Source organism: Rhinatrema bivittatum, chromosome 4, assembly GCF_901001135.1.
Source record: "Rhinatrema bivittatum chromosome 4, aRhiBiv1.1, whole genome shotgun sequence".
Lineage (NCBI taxonomy): Eukaryota > Metazoa > Chordata > Amphibia > Gymnophiona > Rhinatrematidae > Rhinatrema > Rhinatrema bivittatum.
Genome location: NC_042618.1, coordinates 81969717 through 81993551, shown reverse-complemented (window position 1 = coordinate 81993551; position 23835 = coordinate 81969717). Strand labels below are relative to the sequence as shown.

General features: G+C 47.7%; 1 protein-coding gene across 1 annotated transcript in view; it reads left to right on the top strand.

Annotated features, from left to right (window-relative positions):
• TTLL5 (tubulin tyrosine ligase like 5) overlaps nt 1-23835 on the top strand; it is a 798469-nt gene that overhangs the window by 688671 nt on the left and 85963 nt on the right. Inside the window, 1 exon segment of the mRNA XM_029598396.1 lies at nt 292-428. Within this exon segment, the coding sequence (XP_029454256.1) occupies nt 292-428 (137 nt within the window).

Below are 23835 nucleotides of genomic sequence, written 5' to 3'. Positions count from 1 at the left end.
TACCAACAGACCAAGCAGTAAAACAAACCGAATCAAAATCCCACAGTATCGTAAGGGATAAAACTGGAAAAGCCTCTAAGTGTGTTTGAAAGAATTTATCATTCTGGCTCTGGTGCGGAGCTGGTTCCACAGTACTGAAGCTGTTCTGGCACTTTACAGACCTAAAATGGAACAGTTAAGGGAGTGGACAATACCTGCTAATGGGAGCTGTCCAATAGGTAGGGCCCTCATGCCCCAGCATCATGACCTTAAACTTTATCTGTTATAGTCTTTTCCTTCTCCTCCTTTCAGCTGAAGAACGCGAGCCTGGTGAACAGTGCTTTACACCGAGCAAGCAAAGGTTACAATGCGGGCCTCCGACAAACAATGAGCAGCCTGGGGCCAGTGCGGGCCAGGCAGGAGAGTGCACAGCCTTCAGCAGCAGTAAGGTAGGAAGCCGACTCTCCAGACATTAAAAAAGGCAGCAGGGCAGGCGCCGCAGCATTCTCCACCTCCCACTTTGGCTGTATTAAGAGAGGTTCCAGGTCGACCGGGGACAAAATCCGTCCTGGAAGATGAGATACAAACAGAGGGTCACTGTCTTCATTGTCAGTCTCTTCATTTACCAGTTTCCTGCTTTCTGGTTGTTGGCACTGGAAGAATTCAAGTTTCTATGGCTCTTAAGCTTGGAGAAGAGCTGACCGAGAGGAGATATGATTCGGGTTTATAAAATCATGAGTGGGGTGGAATAAGTTGACCAGGAACGGTTATTTACACTTTCAGATAGTCCTAGAACTAGAGGACACTTCATGAAATTATATTCTGTGCTTGCTTTCTGGAAATAAAGGTACCAGGATGAGTGGTTTTTGTGAGGGGCTATAGGGAAAATCGAGGAGGTGGAGGAAAAAGTGCCGGTCCTCAGTACCCCCTGAAAAGAAGCCATGGTTATATTGTCTAAAACGAGATGGGGGCAATTTACAAACAGCCTGAGTATTTCAAATTACACAGGTGACTTTAGCAATACAAGTTTTTTCCCTTTGAAAATTCAGGTAAATTGTGCTCATTAAAGTACCCTGTGTACTTTGCACATGTTCTTTCTGTAGGCATTTGAGAGACGGAAAATAGCATACCTGCTTTTGAAAATGCCATGTATAGAAAATGTTTTCCTTTCCCGACCTAAGTGTGCCCAAAGGAATACTTTATCTTAATGCAACTAAATTTATGCACATTGTTGGGTCAAGTTTCAAGCTCCACACTCAACTCACTGCAAAGGCTCCTAAGACAAAACAAAAGCACATGGCGCCATGTTATCAGGTGTGATGGAGATTCTGCACGTTCCAGCACTGGAACACCTGGATGTTAACTTGGCCACTTGCATGAGGACTGCCCCTTGCTGGTCTCTTCAGGATCACCCTTAAGCCTTGGAAAGGGGCATCTGTAATGTAGAGCTGTAAAGATTTTCATGGATACTTGCTCAACTCACTGTTAGCATAAAGGTTCTAGTGTTGAGTCTCTCTACAATGTGTGTGCATTGAGTTAGCCATCAATAGACGTCTCCATTTATTTATATTTTTTTATAAAACATTTTATATTCTGCAAATCCATTTTGTTCAGTACAGATTCCCTGTACGTACCTGGATCAGTCCAGACCATGGGTTATGTCCCCAATCCAGCAGATGGAGTCAGCACAAGCTTCGAGGGGGCATCACCATAAGTACTACTACCCCCTCTGCAGGAGTTCAGTATCTTCTGACTCCAGCAGATGCGAGTAGGGGACTCAGGGTTTCTCTCCCTGTTGTTGTAAATTAATCTTTTCCCTTTTTGCTTCCTCCTTTTCTGGGCTTCTGCCTAGTTTGTCTGGTGGATCAAGTTTTTCTCTTTAAAAAAAAAAAAAAAAAAAAAACAACTCTCATTCAAAGGCAGGCTGTGGGGAGGCGTGGCTTACCCCCTGTGTTTGTTTCCCCTCCCAGTGCTGAATCCTAGTAGTTAGGACGGGGTAAGTGAGATTATATTTTCTTTTTGTTAGTTTTTCTTTGCAGCTCTCCCCAACCCCGGGGCCTCGCGGCTGCCGGTGGTGACGGTCTTCCATCGCTTGTGTCTAGGGCAGCCTCGTGGGCTGCTGGGGCACACAGAAAAGTTTTTCTTCTGCCGGGTTGTGAGGCCAGGAAGGCCCCCCCGCGCCGATTTCTTCAACGGGCAGTGCAGGCTTTCTGGCCCCCCCGCAGCGGCGGTTTTTCGCGCGGCCACCCTCCCGAGCCTCAATTTATTTTTTTCTTTCAGCCGGTGTTGCTCTCGCGGGGTGCTCCCGATGCCGCGGCCGTTGCGTTGCTCGGCCTGCGGCGAACCGGGATCCAGGATCTCCCGCAAGGGCATCTGCGCTCGGTGCCTTCCCAGGGGGGAAGGCACCTCGCGGTCCATCGTCGATTTGGTGTTGCTCTCTGCGATGCCCGGGAGGCGCGGGCCGGCCCCTCCCCCATTCCTGGCGGGAACGGCGGCCATTTGGCAGGCACAGCGCCCTGAGGAGGATCCAGCAGCGCTGGAGGAGGGGGATTGCGATGCGGTTTCTCCGCCGTTTTTGCCGCCGATCTTATTGCCGGAGCAAGGTCCCCCTCGGGCAGGCCGGGGTTTTCCCCGGAGTTTGTTTTGCTGATGCACACAGCCTACCTCCAGGGGTTGGAGGCTCCTGCGGGGCCTCCCCCTCCCAAGATCCCACGGACGTCCCCCCCGTCACAGGCCCCCCCCGCTCCAGCGGGCGCGGGGGCCCCTCATGTTCACCCTCCAGCTCGGGCCCGCTTTTCGGCTGCGGCTGTGGGAGCGGTGTCAGGAACAGCGGATCCGGGGTCTGATCCCCCGGATTGCGGACAAGGAGACTCCATGCCTGAGGGTGACGACCCGCGCACGCTGCGCCTCTTCCAGAGGGACGAGTTGGATGACCTCATTCCACTTATAATTCAGGAATTGGATCTGGACCCGCCGCCGGACCCGCCTGCTCCAGTGGCGCCGGCAGTCGTCACTTCTTCGAAGAAGGGGGACCCGGTCCTGGCAGCCCTGCGGCCCAGGGCTCGGTCTTTTCCCATTCACGAATCGTTCCTGCAGCTCCTCACTGGGGAATGGGATACCCCGGAGGCTTCTCTGAAGGGCAGCCGGGCCATGGAAAAGCTCTACCCCCTGCCGGAGGATTTCCTGGACTTCATTAAGGCTCCGAAGGTGGACTCCGCGGTGTCGGCGGTCACGAAGAGGATGACGATACCGGTGACAGGAGGAGCGGCCTTGCGGGATACGCAAGATCGCAAATTGGAGGTTTTCCTGAAGAGGGTCTTCGAGGTCTCCGCTCTGGGTATGCGGGCAGCAATGTGCAGTTCCCTTGCCCAGAGGGCGAGTCTTCTCTGGGTACAACAGCTGCTCACGTCGCAGGAACTGCCCGCGGAGGAGGCCGCCCAGGCGGACAGACTAGAAGCGGCGGTGGCGTATGGGGCGGATGCTTCATACGACCTGTTTCGGATCCTAGCGAGATCCATGGTGTCGGTAGTGGCGGCACGGCGCCTCCTGTGGCTTCGCAACTGGGCGGCGGATACGTCCTCCAAGTCGAGTCTGGGCTCCCTTCCATTCAGAGGTAAGTTCCTCTTCGGGGAGGACCTGGATCAGATCATCAAGTCTCTGGGGGAAAACGCGGTTCATCGGCTGCCGGAGGACAGATATCGGCCTTCGCGAGCATATGCCTCTTCCCGGACCAGAGCCAGGGCGCAACGGCGCTACAGGAGCTACAGGCCATCGGGCTCTAGGCCCGCCGCCTCCAGGCCACAGACCTGGTCACGTTCCTTTCGTGGACGGAGGCCCGCCCGCACCACCCCCGGAGCAGGTAACCCCTCTCCTAAGCCTTCGCAATGATGTCAGGCTCGCCCACTCCGCCAGTCCCAGAATTGGGGGACGGCTGAAGTTTTTCTACCAGGAGTGGGCGCAGATCACCTCGGACCAGTGGGTCCTGGACACCATAGAGCACGGCTACGCATTGGAATTTGTCCGTCCTCCACAGGCAAGGTTCATTTTCTCCCCCTGCGGGTCGGTGCTCAAGAGACGGGTGGTGCAGGCGACGTTGGACAGACTTCGGGAAATAGGTGCTATCGCCCCCGTGCCCTCCGGAGAGGTGGGCTCGGGCCACTATTCCATCTACTTCGTCGTGCCAAAGAAGGACGGGTCCTTCCGGCCCATCCTGGATCTCAAGGAAGTCAACAAGTCCCTCCGAGTGGTCCGGTTTCGCATGGAAACGCTGCGGTCCATGATTGCGGCGGTACATCGGGGGGAGTTCCTCGCCTCTCTGGACCTCACGGAGGCCTACCTGCACATTCCCATCCGCCGGGACCATCACCATCTCCTCCGGTTCAAGATCCTGGACCAGCACTTTCAGTTCATAGCTCTCCCGTTCGGATTGGCGACGGCACCGCGTACCTTTACCAAGATCATGGTCGTTGTGGCAGCAGCCCTTCGAAAGGAGGGCGTGCTGGTCCATCCCTACCTGGACGATTGGCTCATTCGGGCGAAGTCCTTCAGCCAGGGACAAGCAGCGGTGCACAGGGTGGTCCAGTTTCTACAGTCCCTGGGCTGGGTGGTGAACTTCTCCAAGAGCTCCTTCGTACCCTCGCAGCGCTTGGATTTTTTGGGAGCGTCCTTCGACACCCGGCTGGGCAAAGTCTTCCTGCGTCAGGACAAGGCGCAATCGTTGCGGGAGCATGTACTGCGGTTCTCTGCCTTGCAAGATCCCACCTCCTGGGACTACCTCCAACTCCTGGGGGTGATGGGTTCCACCATCGACATGGTCCCCTGGGCGTTTGCGCATCTCAGACCCTTGCAGTGGGCGCTCCTCTCCCGTTGGAAACCGGTTTCGCAGGACTACCAGATGATTCTCCCACTTCTGCAAAAGGCCAGGGACAGTCTGGGCTGGTGGCTGGAACCGTCGAGTCTGGCCCACGGAGTGTCTCTCGACTTGCCCAATTGGGTGATAGTAACCACCGATGCCAGTCTGCTGGGCTGGGGTGCGGTCTGCGATCGAAGCGCCACGCAGGGGACGTGGTCCGCGGTGGAGGCGAAGTGGTCCATCAACCGTCTGGAAACCAGAGCGGTCAGGCTAGCTCTGCGACACTTTCTGCCGCTCCTTCGGAACCGGGAGGTCAGAATCCTATCAGACAATGCTACCACCGTGGCCTACATCAACCGCCAAGGCGGCACGCGCAGCCTGCAGGTAGCGCTAGAGGCGGCGCTGCTGATGCAATGGGCGGAGCGTCATCTCGTTCGACTAGCGGCCTCGCACATCGCCGGAGTGGACAACATGCAGGCGGACTTCCTCGGTCGTCAGCTGCTGGACCCCGGAGAGTGGTCTCTGTCCGAGGAAGCGATGCAACTTCTAGTCCGGCGTTGGGGAGCCCCCCACTTGGATTTGATGGCCTCCGCTCTCAACGCCAAGGCTCCTCGCTTCTTCAGTCGCCGGAGAGAGCGGATGCGCTGGCCCTTCCGTGGCCGGCTCATCTTCTTCTCTACGCGTTTCCACCGTGGCCCCTGGTGGGCAGAATGCTTCGCAGAATAGAAAGTCATCAGGGGACCGTAATCTTCGTCGCTCCGGAATGGCCCAGGAGGCCTTGGTTCGCGGACCTGATACAGCTGGTGATCGACGGGCCAGTCAGACTGGGGCACCTCCCCCGTCTCTTACGTCAGGGCCCGGTATTTTTCAATCAGGCAGAACTCTTCTGTCTTGCGGCCTGGCTTTTGAGAGGCGCCGCCTCCGGCGCCGGGGCTACCCGGAGGCGGTAGTATCCACTCTACTGCGGGCACGTAAGACATCGACGTCGGTGGCCTATGTTCGAGTCTGGAAGGTGTTCGAGCTGTGGTGTGCTAGTCAGGACACGAGACCTACTAAGGCTTCGGTACCTCAGATCCTGCAGTTTTTACAGGCGGGGGTGGACAAAGGACTCGCCTATAATTCTCTGCGGGTGCAGGTGGCCGCCCTAGGTTCGCTGTTGCGTGATGGCGGTTCCCTGCTACAGCATCCGGACATTGCGCGTTTCCTCAAGGGGGTCAAGCATTTGCGGCCTCCAGTACGGGACCCGTGTCCCTCCTGGAGTCTCAACCTGGTGCTTCGCTCCCTGTCGGGACCACCGTTCGAGCCACTGAGCACTGCTACGATCAAGGATCTCACCCTCAAAGCGGTATTCCTGGTGGCCATCTGTTCCGCTCGCCGCATCTCGGAGCTGCAGGCTCTGTTGTGTAGAGAGCCTTACCTGCGTTTCTCCGACTCTGGAGTGTCGCTTCGCACAGTGCCTTCCTTCCTGCCGAAAGTGGTGTCTGCATTCCATGTGAACCAGACGGTGGAATTGCCGTCCTTTTCTTCCTCCGAGCCGAAGGCTCTCCGACTATTGGATGTCAGGCGCAAGCTGCGTCTCTATCTGGAGGCTACCAATGAGTTCCGGATTTCTGATCATCTCTTCGTGCTTTGGTCTGGTCCCAGGAAGGGGTCTCAGGCCTCAAAAGCGACCATTGCGAGGTGGTTGAAGGCGGGCATTGCTGCTTCATACATTGGGGCGGGGCGGACTCCCCCGCCCGGCATTGTAGCTCATTCTACTCGTTCTCAGGCGGCTTCCTGGGCGGAGGCTCGCTCGGTCTCTACTCAGGAAATCTGCAGAGCAGCTACCTGGAAATCTTTACACACGTTCTCGAGGCACTATAGTCTGCACCTCACCTCCTCGGTCACGGGACATTTTGGCGAACAGGTTCTCCGAGCAGGCCTCGCAGGACCCCACCCGATTTAGGGAAGCTTGGGTACATCCCATGGTCTGGACTGATCCAGGTACGTACAGGGAAAAGAAAATTATTACTTACCTGCTAATTTTCGTTCCTGTAGTACCATGGATCAGTCCAGACGCCCACTGCGCTTGGGTCTTTCTATCCTGCTCGACTCTTCTCTACGGGACTGTAGTGTGATAGGGCTTTCCCGGCTCCTCAGTCGCACTGTTTCTCACAGCCCCCTTCATGTTGGCGTGCTGTTTGCGCAGCGTCCTACCCGTTGGTAGGACGGTTCCAGTTTTTCTATTGCTGTTACACGGTTTATTGTTGCCGGTTCTTATAAACTTGGTCCACTAAAGGGGTTCTATTTCTACTCGGGCTTTGATATACTCGATACTGAACTCCTGCAGAGGGGGTAGTAGTATATATGGTGATGCCCCCTCGAAGCTTGTGCTGACTCCATCTGCTGGATTGGGGACATAACCCATGGTCTGGACTGATCCATGGTACTACAGGAACGAAAATTAGCAGGTAAGTAATAATTTTCTTTTACCAAACTCCCCAAGCCATTATCTAAGGTAACCATGCTGGGCTTCGAGGTAGTGAAGCAGGCCTAGGAAGTTGAACTGATTTCTCCCCATCTTTGGTCCTAGGAAGATCTGACCCATTGGGCCCAGGTCAGCACTATCCTAACACTTATTAGCTTATAGAGGATTTGGATGCTAAGGAATCCTCATACTCTGAATGTTTCTTTGATCATAGTAGTCCTGAAAGGGACTACTTTCCAGTTGTGCCTTCAGAACCTTCTCTGCAGTAAGAGGAAGTAACCTTTCCTTCCCAGATTTTGTTCAAAGAGAGGCTAAGGCTGTCCCTTTTCATTTACAAGTCATAGTGAGGTTATGGTGCCTTGACTTGGTCTCTTCAAACAACCGACACCCTCAAAACGTTGGTAGCAGTGCCCGTCCACCCTTTCTTCCAGGATTTGACTAAGATGATAGGGGATACTGAACACAGTGTACTCCTGGTAGAAAAGAAAGCATATATGAAGTATCAAACTGAGGTAGCTATCGGATTACTCAAGCCTGTAAATGATAAATCCCCTGATAATATATTGCTTTGTCTGCTAGGCCCCCTTCTCACTCTTAGATACCACAAGGAGAAATTCTTCATAGAATAATTGGTTTATATTTATTATCATGAACTTGTCAGTTAGAAAAAATACGATAGGGAGTTATAATTGTAAAGCATAGCAAGAGAAAGAGAGAGGGAGATGGATAACAAATTTACATTTCTGCTCATTATTCTAAGTTTCCATACATGATTAGAAGCTAGCATGTTAACTGTATCCATATCTACATTGATCTGATATTGATTGGAAATTGGCATGATTGTTTCAGAATTATCTAATTTTTACTGCTATCTAGTGAACATAAACTCATATTTATCTGATTTTTATATTCCGCTTTTCTCATAGAAGTAAAACATATAGGGCCGGATTTTAAAAGGATTACGCGCATAAGGTACGCGCGTAACCCTTTTAAATCCCCCTGCGCGCACCGAGCCTATTTTGCATAGGCTTGGCGGCGCGCAAGTCCCGGGGCTTGCAAAAAGGGGCGGTCAGGGGCGTGGTTTCTGATCGGGGCGTGTTCGGGGGCGTGGCCGAGTGCCCTGACACAGCGGCCTGTGTCAGGGCCTGCCGTGCCGGCGTGCGTAAGTTACTACTGCCCGGAGGCAGTAGTAACTTTTCAGATAAAGGTGCGGGGGGGTCTAGATGGGGCTGGGAGGGTGGGTAAGGGAGGGGAAGGTGCGGGGGGGTGGAAGGAAAGTTCCCTCCGAGGCCGCTCCGATTTCGGAGCGGCCTCAGAGGGAACGGGCAGCGCACACAGGGCTCAGCGTGCGCAAGTTGCACAAATGTGCACCCCCTTGCGCGCGCCGACCCTGATTTTATAAGATACGCGCAGCTACGTGCATATCTTATAAATCCAGCGTACTTTTGTTCACGCGCGCGGTGTCTTTTAAAATGTACCCCATAATATTTTAAATTTCCTTACCCTTACCCTTCACCTACATCTAGATTCTCCAAACAGACACTTCTCTTTTACTGGTAAAGCTTTTGCTCTGCCAAGTTTGTGCAGGGGTCACCTAGTGAGCCCCTCAGTCTTTTTTTCATCTGAGCTCCTGCATGGACATATACCCTTTCTTTCTCAACTAAGTTTTTGGTATTTCCTGTTTTTCTATTCATATTCATTTTGAGTTGCTTCGCTGTCTCGGCAGCCCCTCAACAGCACTTTTCAATGCTACGGAAAAAAAAAAAATTGGATTTTATCATGTCTCGAAGAAGACCACACCCAGCAGCTTCAAAGACTGCCTGTGTGGCAGGAAGATGTCCAGAAGCAATGGCCATGATATCAATTATCAGTGTCTAGGGCCAGACCATGGCAGAGCTAATTGTTAGGTTTGCAGCCAGATGTCTCCAAGGATTCAGAGGACTGGAAGATGGAGAAACTTAGGTTGGTGAAAAGCCAGAAACATGCCTCCTCAAGCTTCCTCTGTGCTGAGTTGAGCAGAAGCTCCTCGAGCAAAGCCAGGGTCAAGCAGAGTGTTAAAGGGACGTTTACAGGGGTCTGTAAGTCCTTCTCAAGCCCTGCAGGGCTTGTTGGCACATAAAATGAAGAAGTGCCTTGTGTTGGAGCAGGCAGTACAGACAGCACCACCAAAGCAGGAATTGAGCTTAGTCCCATCGACACACTTGACCTGTTGACATTGAAGCATTGGTCGCTGTCATCATCAACGCCCTCAGCACCATTAGCACATCAGCTATCAGCACATCAACCCTCAGCACTGTTGATGCACTGTCATCTCAAGCTGTATCATCATCTAGACTCCTTGAGCAAGGGCTTTGCCTAGAAATCCCAGATCCAATATGTTCCATTGTTTCTCTGGTTTCCATGCTTCCACCAGCTGGTCCAAGGGCCCCCCCCCCCCCCCCCCCCCGGGGGTCCAGTGGAAGCTTATCAAGAAGATTAATCTGTACTGGTTTTTGGAAGAAGATTTCTCCCCCAGTGCTTAGTCAAAGGACACAGCAGCCCATAAACCAGATAGCAGAACTGGTGAAGACTGTTTGCCTTGCTGGCAGTTCAGGACAAGGAGGGAAACCTCTCCTGTCCAGAGTATTGGATTTGTTTCCTCAAGGGAGCATCTCTTTTGCTTCCAAGCCACAGGAGCTCCCATCAGCTCAGGGTGGAATCTAATTCCCCAACCATCTCTTGCTGCAGAGTCTGGCCAGTCTGAAGAGGGAGTTGAGACACCACAATCTAGAGCATGTCTCAAGAATATTCCCCTCCGAGACAAGAGAAAATCCTGCCTACATCTTCACTGGGGACGTGTTAGTGTTCCCTCACCTCACAGGTCCGAAGAAGAGTCTACAGGGTTTCCCTCCAATCCCCGACCTGATCCACCAGAGCACTCTTCACCACCAGAAGATCTCTCATATTCCAAATTTTTGGATAAGTTGGAGAAGGCATTGCTAGTCAACATCCACAAGGACCAGGAACCCTAGGCTGAAGTCTTGAGTTCTCCAAATCCTGGAAACTCCATCCAAGTCCACATTGGTCCCAGTGCACTTTATTCTACTGGATTTACAAACAGGAATGTGGGAGAATCTGGCATTCTGCCCCCCCCCCCCCAGTACCCAGAAATCTGGCCCTTAAATATAAATTTCTGCAAATCCAGGAGTCTGCGGTAGCCCAACTACCGTTCAAGTCAGTGATAGTGGAATCAATATAAACTGGTGAAGAAAATGAGATTTTTTCCCAATACCCCACCAGGCAAAGATCCTAGACTGTTCGACAACTTTGGGGAAAAGGTTTTTCAGAACTTGATGCTCAGCGCCTGCATTGCAGGCCACCAATTCTAAATGGTTCAATATGTATTTGATTGCGTTGAGAAATTGAAACCCTTGTGAATCGTTGGACAGAGAGCAGACAGATTATCAGCAGACCCTTTGGGTCACAGAGGAATACAAACATAATTTTCTGAGCTCTGTATAGGAATCATTTGAACCGCAGCCAGATCCTTGGCAGCGGCCATTGGAGAACACCAAATGGCTTGGTTGAGAGCCAATAGTCTGTGAGAAAACATACACTACAAGTTGGCTGATATGCCCTGTTCTAGGGAGAACCTCTTCAGAAACAAGCTCAGAGAAACAGTCACCCATAAGAAGGAGCAGTATGTTGCCATCCAGTCTCTCTTGACAGGTTCTGAACAACCATCTTCTTCAAGGTATCCTTACTTCATTTTTAAGCATTCTTACTTCTAGAGATGCCGTTTTCAGCAATTTCAGTGGTATCATGCATCTGCTGGTAGGGATGCATAAACCCACTTGTCTGGACTGATCTGGGTGTGTTCAGGAACTTTCATGTGTGCATGAGAGAATGAGCCTACATATATGTGCATAAGTGTCTGCATGTGTATCTGAGAGTGTGCATGAGTGTATGAGAGAAAGAGAATGCCTGTATCAGTGTTATGAGACAGGCTGAATATATGTATGAGAGTGAGAGCCTATGTGTGTATGAGAGAGAGAGCGCCTGCATGTGTGTATGAGAGCAAGAGTGCCTATGTGTGTGAAGGGGAGATACAGAAAATAAAGACTGAGTGCCCCCCCCCCTTCCCCCAAATCCCCAACAGTCTGTGGGTGAGTAGAAATCGAAAGATCCCAGGTATGTATTTATTTATTTAATGGTATGGAGATCTGGAGATTTTTTAATCCTATTACTTTTAATTTTTGGGTGTTATTTCACGTGTCTGCTGTTTTGAAATATTTTAGTGGTGTTTGGGGAAAAAAATTAGAAAACATTTGTGACTTTTTAAAATTATTAGATGTTTGTGGGCTGTTTTAATATATTCCTTTTATTAGTATGGTTTTAAATTTATGAATATTTTATATCGCTTGATTTTATTACTTGATGTGTGAGGAGTGATGATGTTTCTGTTTTTCCACTGTTGCACTGCATAACTCAATCGAGCTTCTTGTGGTTTCCAGAGCATGTATGTGAGTGAGACCATATGAGCCAGTGAGCATGTATGTGAGTGAGAGAGAATGAGTGAGCCAATGAACATGTATGTGAGCAAGAGGACTGTTTAAGCTGGTGGGCCTGAGTCTGAGTGTAAAAGATTGAAAGTGAGCATGTATGTGAGCAAGAATGAGTCAGTGAACGTGTGTGAGCCAGTAAGCATGTATATGAGAGAGTGCAAGTGAGTATGTGTGTGAGCAAGAGCGTGAGAGAATGTGATATAGTGAGCATGTCTGAGAGAGAGAGTGTATGAGCCAGTGAGCATGTACAAGAGAAAGTGTGTGATCTAGTGAGTGTGTGAGAGAGAATATAAGGGAGTTTGTGTGAAAATGAACGTGTGTTAGAGGAGAAAGTTTGTGCACACCTCCCACCCCTGTCTAATCCACAACAATCTCAGGGTGAATGGAATCTAAAGTTCCCAGGTACGGAGAGCAGGAGATTTATTTTAGCTTAATTTTAATTAATGGGTGTTTGAAATATTTTATTAATGAATTTGAAATTAGAAACATATAACTTTGTTTTTTTTTTTAATCATTGGATGTTGTCTTCATCAGCTGTTTTGAAATATTCTTTTTATGAGTTTGGTTTACTATTATGATTGATGCTTTATTTATTTATTTATTTTTGGGTTTTTATATACCGATCTTCTTACATAGTATGCAAATCAAATCGGTTTACAGAGAACATTTTAACTTGCTTGAAAGCATTACATATAACGAAGAACTATTAAATAACAAATAAATATAAGAAACATGTAAGAACAATAATTAACATGGTGATTAGGAAATAATCCTATTATACAGATGCCTTGCAAAGAGGCTAATGAAAAAATCCTAATTAATTAACTAAACATGTGGAGGTATCGGATGAAGTAGGGCTGGGATGCAGGGGAGGATAGGCATTGGGAGGACAACGTGGATGGAAGGAGGAGAGGGACAATCAGAGGGTCTAGAAAGATGGAGGGTTTAATAGGGAGGGTAGGGTGGTGGAGATATACAATTAGAGCGGAACAGAGACATGTATGCATGTGGAAATGGCTTGAAATTTGGAAGTGGCTTGGGCGTAATCAAGGAAATGCTTGGCTGAAGAGCCAAGTTTTCAGTTTTTTCTTGAATGACTGGTGGCTGGGGTCGTGTCTGAGGTCTTGATGGTATTGTTTGATGTTTAAAGAGGAATGATGATGTTTCTATTTTTCCATTGTTATACTGCATACAGAGTCTAGCTTGTTGAAGTTTCAAGTTCAGTTTTTGTCTGCATGTTTCTGTTTATACTGTATTTTGTATTTGGTGAGGGTCTGTCCGTATTCTGCATGTGTGACTGAGATGAGGTATTCTGCTAGTGTGTAGTTTCTGTGCAGGGATCTATAACAACTTGGCTTGTTCTATTTTCCTAATATCAGATGTATTGGTGTTTTAGGGCCCAATGTAATATTTTCAGTGTTGCCTTTTCATAGGTAGGGTTGTTATTGTTTGAGTGCTGGCAGTTAGTGCTGTTTTCTTAAGGGAGGTTTACTATATTGCAATTCAGTTTACTCAAAGCTTTCTGAGGGCAGCACCTAATGTGCCTAAAACCATATGGCTGCAGGTGGCTTTTTTGCAGTTTTCTGGTTGGTATCATAGCAGTGCATGAAAATAACATACATGTTGTAAATTATATTTTTATCTTAGAAGACTGCATTTTGAATGTTCTTTATCATATAAAATCTGTTACTATAAATTACCCTTGCACCATCCCTGGCTGTACTAGCTCCACAAGAAAAAGCAGCATTTCCATCTGGAGCTGTGCTGCTTTGAATTAGTGGCTCTCCCTAGTCTTGGACAGTAGGGCAATTTTAACTTATTTTGTCTCCATCTAAATAAAGTATCTTGAAGGACATTTGGCATCTATTCTATTTTGTTTATCTCCCTAGTCTTGGCCACGACTTAATTTTTTTTTCTTTTTATAGGCCAAGGAAAAGTATGGATCACTTCTGGTCCCCTTTCCCCTGGAGTAAGTAGGCAAAGCTGAGCCTGAGAAAATTAAAAGCAGCAGACTGTGTAGTATGCAGTCAGTGAGAATACACTGGAGAAGTGGACACAAGATACAGGCACAGGAAGGAAGTACCAGGCTAGTGTTGGGAAGGCTTCTGTCTAAGGTGACTGGACTGAGGTCTGAGAGGAGCAGCTGGCTGTGAGATTGGAAAGGGAGGAGGCTGATGCAGAATGAGGAAGGCCTCGCAGTAAGCAAGAACTTTACACCATGATGCAGCAGTGCTGGGGTGGAAGCACTCACTGGGGGAGAGCACATAAGCAGCAGTACAACAGGAGTGGGTTCGAGAGCGACACATACCTATACATACACTTAGAAAAAGTGTGTGTGTGCTTGTCTCTCTCTCTGAGACAGATACACACTCTCGCTCTCAGTGTGTTGGTGTATCTGTGTGTCTGTCACAAAGTGCCTGAGAGAGTGTGTGTGTCAGTGTATATGTACCAATAACATTTTTGCAATCAATTTCTGCTTGTGTGACTGATCGTGTGTGTGTGTCTGATGCTGGCAGTACAATTGTCTCATTATTTGCACTAGTTCAAGAGCTGCTTGGTTGTCTAGATCAGGATGTGTGTATGTATGTATGCATGCATGTGTGAGTGTGTATATGAATGTGTGTGTGTGTGTATATATATATATATATATATATATATATATATATATACAAAAAAAAAACCCAAAAAATTTTTTGGAGAAAAACAAGCACCCTTATTATTCAATAAATCATCTCAAAAATATATTTCATAAAATTATTACTTTTTATTGAAAATTTAACAGTAGCTTATCAACACATCATAAAGTGCATATTAAATAATTCATTGATTACTTCAAAAATTAATGTTAAGTCCATATAATTATATCCCTCAACCTTCTCCTATGTCTTGTCTCAATCTTACCCTTACCGGACTTGATATTCCCTAACCACATTGATGTACTGATCGGTCATTCATATTGAATACACCACTTAAATTTGAAAAAACTTATCTCAAATTATTCAAATTACAATCCTACATTAATTTATTAATTTTATATTAATGGTGTATTCCATTCAGCTGATTCTATTTTTCTCCAAAAATCTTTTTGGGGGGGTTTTTTGTATATACAATAGTTACAGCACTGGTGGAGACAACATAGCCAAAACTTTTTTTGATAGCTATATATATATATATATATACCGTATAATGTGTGTGTGTGTATATATATATGTATATAATTTAAAGGGCCTAATGATCAAAGAGTGTGTATAGTGCTATTTAGCCAGATAAGTGGGACTTATGTGCCTAAGTAGCGGCTGCTGAATATGCACATACTTTCAGCAGCCACCGCTTAACCGTATAAGTTCCTTATACAGCTAAAAAGTACATGAATAAAAAAGTAGCCATGTACTGGACGGATCGGGGGTATAGTGAGTTGGACATATAACTTATATGCCTAACTACCAATATTTGGAGTTCTCTGTATGTACCTGGATTGGTCCAGACAGCTGGGTTTTGCCTCCCATCCAGCAGATGAAGACAGAGAAATTTTGACTGACTCTGCCACTTAACCCAAGGTGTCACCTGCAGTCTGCCAGTATTTCTCTGTCTCCAGCAGATAGTGGAGGTGCAAAATCCTGCAGTCTGAGACTTTAAAAAAAAAAAAAAAAGAAAGAAAGAGGACGAGGTTTCCTACAAACAGCCTCCCAGGGGATAGTTAGGTCCTGGTAGGGCCATCCCCCCGGTATCTGAGGCAAGAGAGCTGGTGTTCGTGGATTTTCTCTTCAGCTCCTGGAGCCTAGCCGCCATTCAGGGTGATCAGGGGATCCCGGGTTCACTCACCCTGTGGGGGATCTACTTGAGCCTGCTGCCTTCTCAGGGAAGTTTTTAAAAGTTTCAAAAGTTTGGGGAAAAAAAAACAGGTTAGTATTTTTTTTCTTTTAGCGCTGTCCAGCACTTTCAGGCACAGCTCGAATTTTTCTGCTTGCGGTGGCTCTACGATCTCCCTCTTCCCTCCATGTTTTCTTTCTGAGGCTGCATTCGCCTGCCTAGCCGCCAATCGCCCTTCTACCGCCGTTATGCCGCGTTGGACTGCGTGCAGGGCCCAAAGTCTCTCCTCCTCTTCTTCCTCTTTCTTCTCAGATTTTGTGCGGCTGTTGCAGAAGGTGTTTAAGGCAGGCAGGTCAGCCAAGCGGCACCGGGACAAGGCTGCTAAGCAGACTGGGGCCTCAGTCCAGCTCAGGGACCCAAAGGCCAAGCAGCTGCTGAGATCTTCCCCAATCTCACCGGTGGCAGACACCTCTTCAGAGGGCTCATGACAGGATGATTTGTAGGGGCAGGACCCTCAGGGCCCAGACAATGGTTCTTCACATTCGTCTACCGTTCAGGGTGATGATCCCAAGGTGGTCCGGCTGCTCCACAGGGAAGAACTAAGCCTGTTAATACCCATGGTCTTGGAGGAGCTGGGTATTGACGCTCTTCCTGAGAGCTTGGAGTTGGGAGCAGTGGACCAGGTTATGGTGGGGCTTCAGGGTCCCACCAGGGCTTTTCCTTTCCATCAGTCCGTGACTGCCTTGCTTTTCCAGGAGTGGGATACTCCGGACACAGGGCTGAAGGTCACGCAAGCCATGGACAAGTTATATCCGCTGCCGGAGGAAGCGCTAGATCTTCTGAGGATTCCTAAGGTGGATGCTTCGGTCTTGGCGGTCACTAAGAAAACAACCATTCTGGTCACAGTCGCCGCAGCGCTCAAGGATCTTCAGGATCAGAAGCTGGAAGGTCACCTCAAAATGATTTTTGAGGTGTCAGCGCTGGGAGCCCGTGCTTCTATGTGTAGCAGTTTTATGTTGAGAACGAGTCTGCATTGGGTGCAGCAGTTACAGATGACAAGGACCTTGTCACCCGCGGAGTTCGTGCAGGCCGATCGGCTGGAAGCGGTTGTGGCCTATAGCGCAGATGTGCTCTATGTCCTTCTCTGTACTTCTTCGAGATCCATGGTGGCGGCAGTATCAACTCGGAGACTCCTCTGGTTGAGAAATTGGGCAGCAGATATTTCTTCCAAGACACAGCTTGGTTCGCTGCCTTTTAAATGGAAGTTGCTCTTCGGGAAGGACTTAGAAGAAATGATCAAGTCCCTCGGGGAGAATAAAGTGCATAAGTTGCCAGAGGACAAACCGAAGGCTAGAAATGCTTTTCCCTCTTGCTTTCGCTGAAATAGACGATTCAGGTCTTCCAGGTCTTTAGGGTCCTCTTCATGTCAAGGCTTCAGCAGGCAGCAGTCTAACCAGTCCTTTCGTGGACGCAAGCCTGGGCGAGATGGCCCCTCCCAGGGGCAGGGTGGAGTTAAATTCCCCCCCCCCCCCAATGAGGTGAGGCTGGCTCACTCCTTGGTGCCAGCGATAGGGGGGCGGTTGGCTCTTTTCTATGAGGAGTGAGTCAAGATCACATCTGATCAATGGGTCTAAAGTGTCATAGAAAAAGGCTACGCTTTAGAATTTGCTCGGCCTCTAAGAGGTTGTTTTCTGGTTTCCTCATGCTGTTACGAGCAGAAGAGGGTGGCGGTTCAGGAAACCGTCCTCCACCTACGAGAGATGAAAGCCATTGTGTTCAGATCTATGGCTTCCACCTTGGAGTTGGTGCCATGGGCATGGTCATATGAGGCTTCTACAGTTCGCCTTACTATCCTATTGGGATCTGATGTCCGAACAGATCCCATTTGGGATCCGATGGATGTTTTCATTTGCCTCTCCCTCTCCTGGAATCGGCAAGGACCAGCCTGCAGTGGTGGCTTCAGCCGGACAAGTTGCGGAGGGGAGTAGACCTGGAAATCCCATCTTGGACAATTGTTACTACGGATGCTAGTCTCTTCGGTTGGGGAGCAGTCTGTCAGGGGAGATCGGTGCAGGGCCGGTGGTCTCCGGAGGAGGCCTCATGGTCGATCAACCAATTGGAGACCAGAGCGGTGCGCCTGGCTCTCCAGGCCCTCCTATCCCTGGTCAGGGGAAGACCAGTGAGGGTGTTATCGGACAGTGCAACCGCAGTGGTTTACATCAGTCAACAAGGCGGGACCAAGAGCTGGGCAGTAGCTTAGGAAGCCCGGGAGTTGGTCTTCTGGGCTGAGCTACATCTTGAGAGATTGGCGACATCACACATTGCAGGTGTTGACAATTCACAGGCGGATTTTTTGAGCCATCATCAGTTGGATCCCGGGGAGTGGGAGTTGTTGGAAGAAGTGTTTCGCCTCATTTGTCTCAAGTGATCCACTCCTCGTATGGACCTAATGACGACTTTTTGCAATGCCAAGACTCCCGGTTTTTCAGCAGATGGAGGGAGGTGGCACATAAGAACATAAGAAAATGCCATACTGGGTCAGACCAAGGGTCCATCAAGCCCAGCATCCTGTTTCCAACAGTGGCCAATCCAGGCCATAAGAACCTGGCAATTACCCAAAAACTAAGCCTAGTCCATGTTACCATTGCTAATGGCAGTGGCTATTCGCTAAGTGAACTTAATAGCAGGTAATGGACTTCTCCTCCAAGAACTTATCCAATCATTTTTTAAACACAGCTATACTAACTGCACTAACCACATCCTCTGGCAACAAATTCCAGAGTTTAATTGTGCGTTGAGTAAAAAAGAACTTTCTCCAATTAGTTTTAAATGTGCCCCATGCTAACTTCATGGAGTGTCCCCTAGTCTTTCTACTATCCGAAAGAGTAAATAACCGATTCACATCTACCCGTTCTAGACCTCTCATGATTTTAAACACCTCTATCATATCCCCCCTCAGTCGTCTCTTCTCCAAGCTGAAAAGTCCAAACCTCTTTAGTCTTTCCTCATAGGGGAGTTGTTCCATTCCCCTTATCATTTTGGTAGCCCTTCTCTGTACCTTCTCCATCGCAATTATATCTTTTTTGAGATGCGGCGACCAGAATTGTACACAGTATTCAAGGTGCGGTCTCACCATGGAGCGATACAGAGGCATTATGACATTTTCCGTTTTATTCACCATTCCCTTTCTAATAATTCCCAACATTCTGTTTGCTTTTTTGACTGCCGCAGCACACTGTACCGACGATTTCAATGTGTTATCCACTATGACACCTAGATCTCTTTCTTGGGTTGTAGCACCTAATATGGAACCCAACATTGTGTAATTATAGCATGGGTTATTTTTCCCTATATGCATCACCTTGCACTTATCCACATTAAATTTCATCTGCCATTTGTCATTGTTAAAAAAAAATTTTGGCTTTTGCGACGTCTTTTTGTGAGACAAGTGTGGTTCGTTGCATGTTAATTATTAACTGTTTCTGTATAGTGGTAATTGAAGTCTCCCATTATTACTGCACTAACAATTTGGTTAGCTTCCCTAATTTCTCTTAGCATTTCACTGTCCGTCTCACTATCTTGACCAGGTGGACGGTAGTATACCCCTATCACTATAGTCTTCCCCGACACACAAGGGATTTCTACCCATAAAGATTCAATTTTGTATTTAGTCTCATGCAGGATGTTTATCCTGATGGACTCTATGCCATCCCGGACATAAAGTGCACAGAAGGGGTAGATGCTCTAGTTCTGCCCTGGCCGATGCATGTTCTCCTGTATGTCTTCCCACCTTGACCATTAATAGGCAAAGTCATGCGCCGCATAGAAATCCACCTGGGTGAAGTGTTTCTTATGGCTCTGGAGTGGCTGAGGCATCAGTGGTTCGCGGATCTTGTTAACCTAGCGGTGGACGGTCCCCTGAGGTTAGGGCACCTGCCGAATCTCTTGCTTCAAGGCCCCATTTATTTCGATCAGGCCGATCGCTTTTGTCTAGCGACTTGGCTTTTGAGAGGGAGCATTTGAGGAATAAAGGTTATTCAGATGGGGTGATAGCTACCCTGCTCCAGTCCAGGAAGACCTCCACTTCGTTGCCGTATGTCAGAGTGTGGGGGATTTTTGAGTCTTGGTGTCTTGAGCACAAAGTGGATCCGCTTCAGGGCTCTGTGGGGGATGTCTTGTCCTTTTTGCAGGACGGCCTCATTAAAGGTTTATCTTTTAATTCCCTGAGAGTTCAGGTGGCAGCCCTAGGCTATTTTCATGGCAAAGGGCGAGGAGTTACCTTGTCGGCTCATCCGGATGTAGTATGGTTTCTCTGGGGAGCGAAACGTTTGTGGCCTCTGGTTCAGAATCCTTGTCCTTCCTGGAGCCTTAATATCATTCTGAAAGCTATGTTTACGTCTCCTTTTGAGCCTTTGAAGCGGGCGACCTTGAAAGATCTTACTTTGAAGGTGATCTTCCTAGTGGCGATATCTTCTGTCAGACGGGTGTCAAAGCTTCAGGCCTTATCCTGTAGGGAGCCCTTTTTGCGAATTACAGACTCGGGAGTGTCCTTGAGAATGGTCCCCTCCTTTCTGCCTAAGGTGGTATCGTCTTTTCATTTAAATCAGTCAGTGGAACTGCCATCCTTTCCGGACTTGGTCCCTTCCACTCCTCAGTCCAAAGAGTTGTGGAAGTTGGATGTGAAGAGGGCTCTCTTGCATTACTTAGAGGTGACAAACAGTTTCCACTTGTCTGATCATCTTTTTATTCTGTGGAGTGGCCCTAGACGGGGGCAGAAAGCCTCCAGGACTACTATTGCGCGGTAGTTGAAGGAGGCCATTATCTTGGCATACATTACTCAGGGTCGTCCGGTGCCGTCTGATCTTCTGGCGCATTCTTTTTTTTTTTTTAATTTAAGTTTTATTAGAGAAATGTAATACAAAGGATACATAACCATCAACAATCTGCATTGAAAGTACAATAAGAATATTTACAATAAAATAAATACAATGAAAACTTTCAATCAGTCTCTGCGTTTTCTGTTTTTACCCCTCCCCCCCCCAACCCTCCCCCCTTCAGCACATGGGATCTCACAGTGAAGGGAAAAAAGTGACATAGAAATGGGTCATGTCCGCATCTGTTGTTGCTTCCATGTTAATTATGGAGTCCAAGTACGCTGGAATACCCCTAACTGCTTCCGCCTATGTGCCATAATCTTGCTAAGATTACATAATTTAGCCACCCGGGATTGGACCTGTAACAGAGTAGGAACCCCCTTATCCTTCCAGTGAAATGCAATCCCGCATCGAGCAGATATGGCCACCAATTTAATGAATCGGTGCAATGCTACGTCTCCCTGAGCGTACTCTGAATTAAGGAGAGCTACTGAGGGAGTCAAGGTTATAGACTGATGCAAAAGATCCGAGAGCCAATTGTCCAGGCTCTTCCACAACTTGGAGACAGCCGCACATTCCCACCACATATGGTAGAAAGAGCCTCTTTCCCCACAACCTCTCCAGCATCTATCTGAAGTTGCTGGGTAAATTTTATGCAGCTTAGAGGGGGTATAATGCCATCTATAGAGAAGCTTAAAACTATTTTCCAAAAACGTGGCCAAAATTAACCCTTTGCCTCCATTGGCAAATATATTGTCCCAAAAATCCTCGCCCTGTGGAGATCCAAGATCCGCCTCCCAGGAGGTAATAAAGGATGGCTTTATGTGCATGCCCTGAATAAGTAGTCTATAAATTTTTGACATTAAGCTTTGAACTTTATCAGCTGACCTGCAGAAATTCTCAAATAGAGATATCGGCTTCATCAAATCCTGTGAAATATTGGAGGCTCGAGCATAACTATTTAACTGCAGATATCGATATAATTCACCCTGTGGTAAGTCATGTCTGGACTGCAATGTTGAAAACTCCACCCAAGAGAGATTCTCCCAAAGGTGACTATAATTGTATACACCTTTATCTAACCAACCTTTGAATACCTGGTGTGCCTTGCCCGCTAAAAAATTCCTGGAGTAAAAGGGAGAAAAGAGGATAGATCCTGTCTTATCCCGTACTACGTAAGACTTCCATTTATGCCAAAGTTGTAGAGTATTTATTTATTTATTTATTTAAGTGATTTTATATTCCGACAACCGTTTGCACATCGTGCCGGTTTACAAGTAACTTACAACCAATAGATATATAGGCAATGCCTTTACAAATAACAGTATGCAACATAAACGCAGTAACAGAGCAAGTAACTAAGTAACTTGCGGAGGGAGGGATGGTGGGTAGTCGAGACAAGGGAGGGGGCAGGGGGAGGGTGAAACAGGGACACATAAGGATAAGATATGTACAGGGAGTGGAGGAACAATTGGTATGTACACTGGTTATATACAAAATTGTATAATCGCAAAAACAACAATACACTGTATTGGAGTAGGTAGACCCTCCAGTTTAGGCCAAAAGTGACTAGCTTGCCAAAGTAAGTTAGTCAACAGAAATGGCCCCATCAATTCCTGCTCCAAGGTGGTCCAGGGTTTGCGAGTAGTTATTCTGTGCCAGTCTACTACAGCTCGGAGTTGAGCCGCAACGTAATATTGTAAGAGGTTGGGAACTGCGAGGCCACCCTTTACCTTGGGTTGATACAGAACCTTTTGAGCCATCCTAGGTTGCTTCCCCCGCCACAGAAACTTCATGATCCTGCGTTGCCACTTAAGCATCATCGCAGCAGGAATCATACAAGGGATGGTTTGGAATAGATAACTAATCCTGGGCAGAATATTCATTTTAAAGGTAGCTATACGGCCCAACCATGAGATGTGGTATCGATTCCATTCTTCCATCTCCCTATATAATTTTGTGAGAAGAGGTGGATAATTAAGACTGAAAATATCCTTATGAGCCCCCAAATATATACCAAGGTATTTAATTTTTTCTTTCGCCCACTGGAAGGCAAAACGAGCTTTCAGGTCTCTTACATGTTCCTCCTTTAAAGTAACATTTAAAATTTCAGTTTTATCCCAATTAATTGAATACCCTGACACTTGACTGTAAGATTTGATGATATCTACCACAGCTGGCAAAGATCTCACAGGGTCTGTCAGGGTCAGAATGACATCATCGGCAAACATAGCCAACTTAGAGGAGTATGTTCCCACGTTAACACCCACAACTTCCCTGGAGTCCCGAATCTTCTGGGCCAATGGTTCAATAAACAAGGCAAAGAGCAAGGGTGAGAGCGGGCATCCCTGCCTTGTGCCCCGCTCTACTGTAAAGAACGGGGAATAGCCCCCATTAACATTAATGCAAGCCCTCGGCCTATCGTATAATTTTTGGATCCAATTAATAAAAAAATTCCCAAAACCCATGATTCGTAATACCTTAAATAAAAAGGGCCAATGTACCAAATCAAAAGCTTTTTCTGCGTCCATGGCCATAAAAAGAAAAGGAATATTGTGACGTTTCACCCACCAGAGGGAATTCAATAACTTTCTGACATTATCGGATGCCATGCGACCCGGGATAAAACCGGCCTGATCCGGGTGAATGATCTGCGCTATATAGCCATTAAGCCTATTTGCCAATATTTTAGCTAGGAGCTTAAGGTCTATATTCAACAGTGATATAGGCCTATAGGAGCCACACTTGGTGGGATCCCTCCCCGGCTTGGCGATAACCGTGATACCAGCCACATTAGAGTTAGGGTTTAGGGTGCCATCTGATCGTAATGCATTAAACATATCAGTGAGCGGAGCAGTTAAATCATTGACAAAGCACTGATAAAATCTGGCCGTAAAACCATCTAACCCCGGTGATTTATTAGCTTTAAGCTGCTTAATGGCGTATCGCACTTCAGCTTCCGAGATTTCTTTATCAAGCACCACTCTAGCTGTTTCCGGTAAAGTGGGTAAGGGGATGTCCTGTAAAAAGGACTGGATATCTCGAGTTTCTATATCTTTATTATGAGAATATAACCCAGAATAGAATTGAAGGAAACACTCACGAATAGCATCATTAGAGGTAAGCATATTACCCTGGTCATCCATAATTTTTGTGATATTTTGTAAGCGTTTAGCTCTTAGCTTATTCGCGAGCAATTTCCCGGCTTTATTGCCCCCCTCGAAATATACTTGGTTTGCTTGTTCCAGCTCATGTGCAATTTTAGCCGCGTCCAACGCCCCAATTTGTGATCTATAATCATCCACAGCC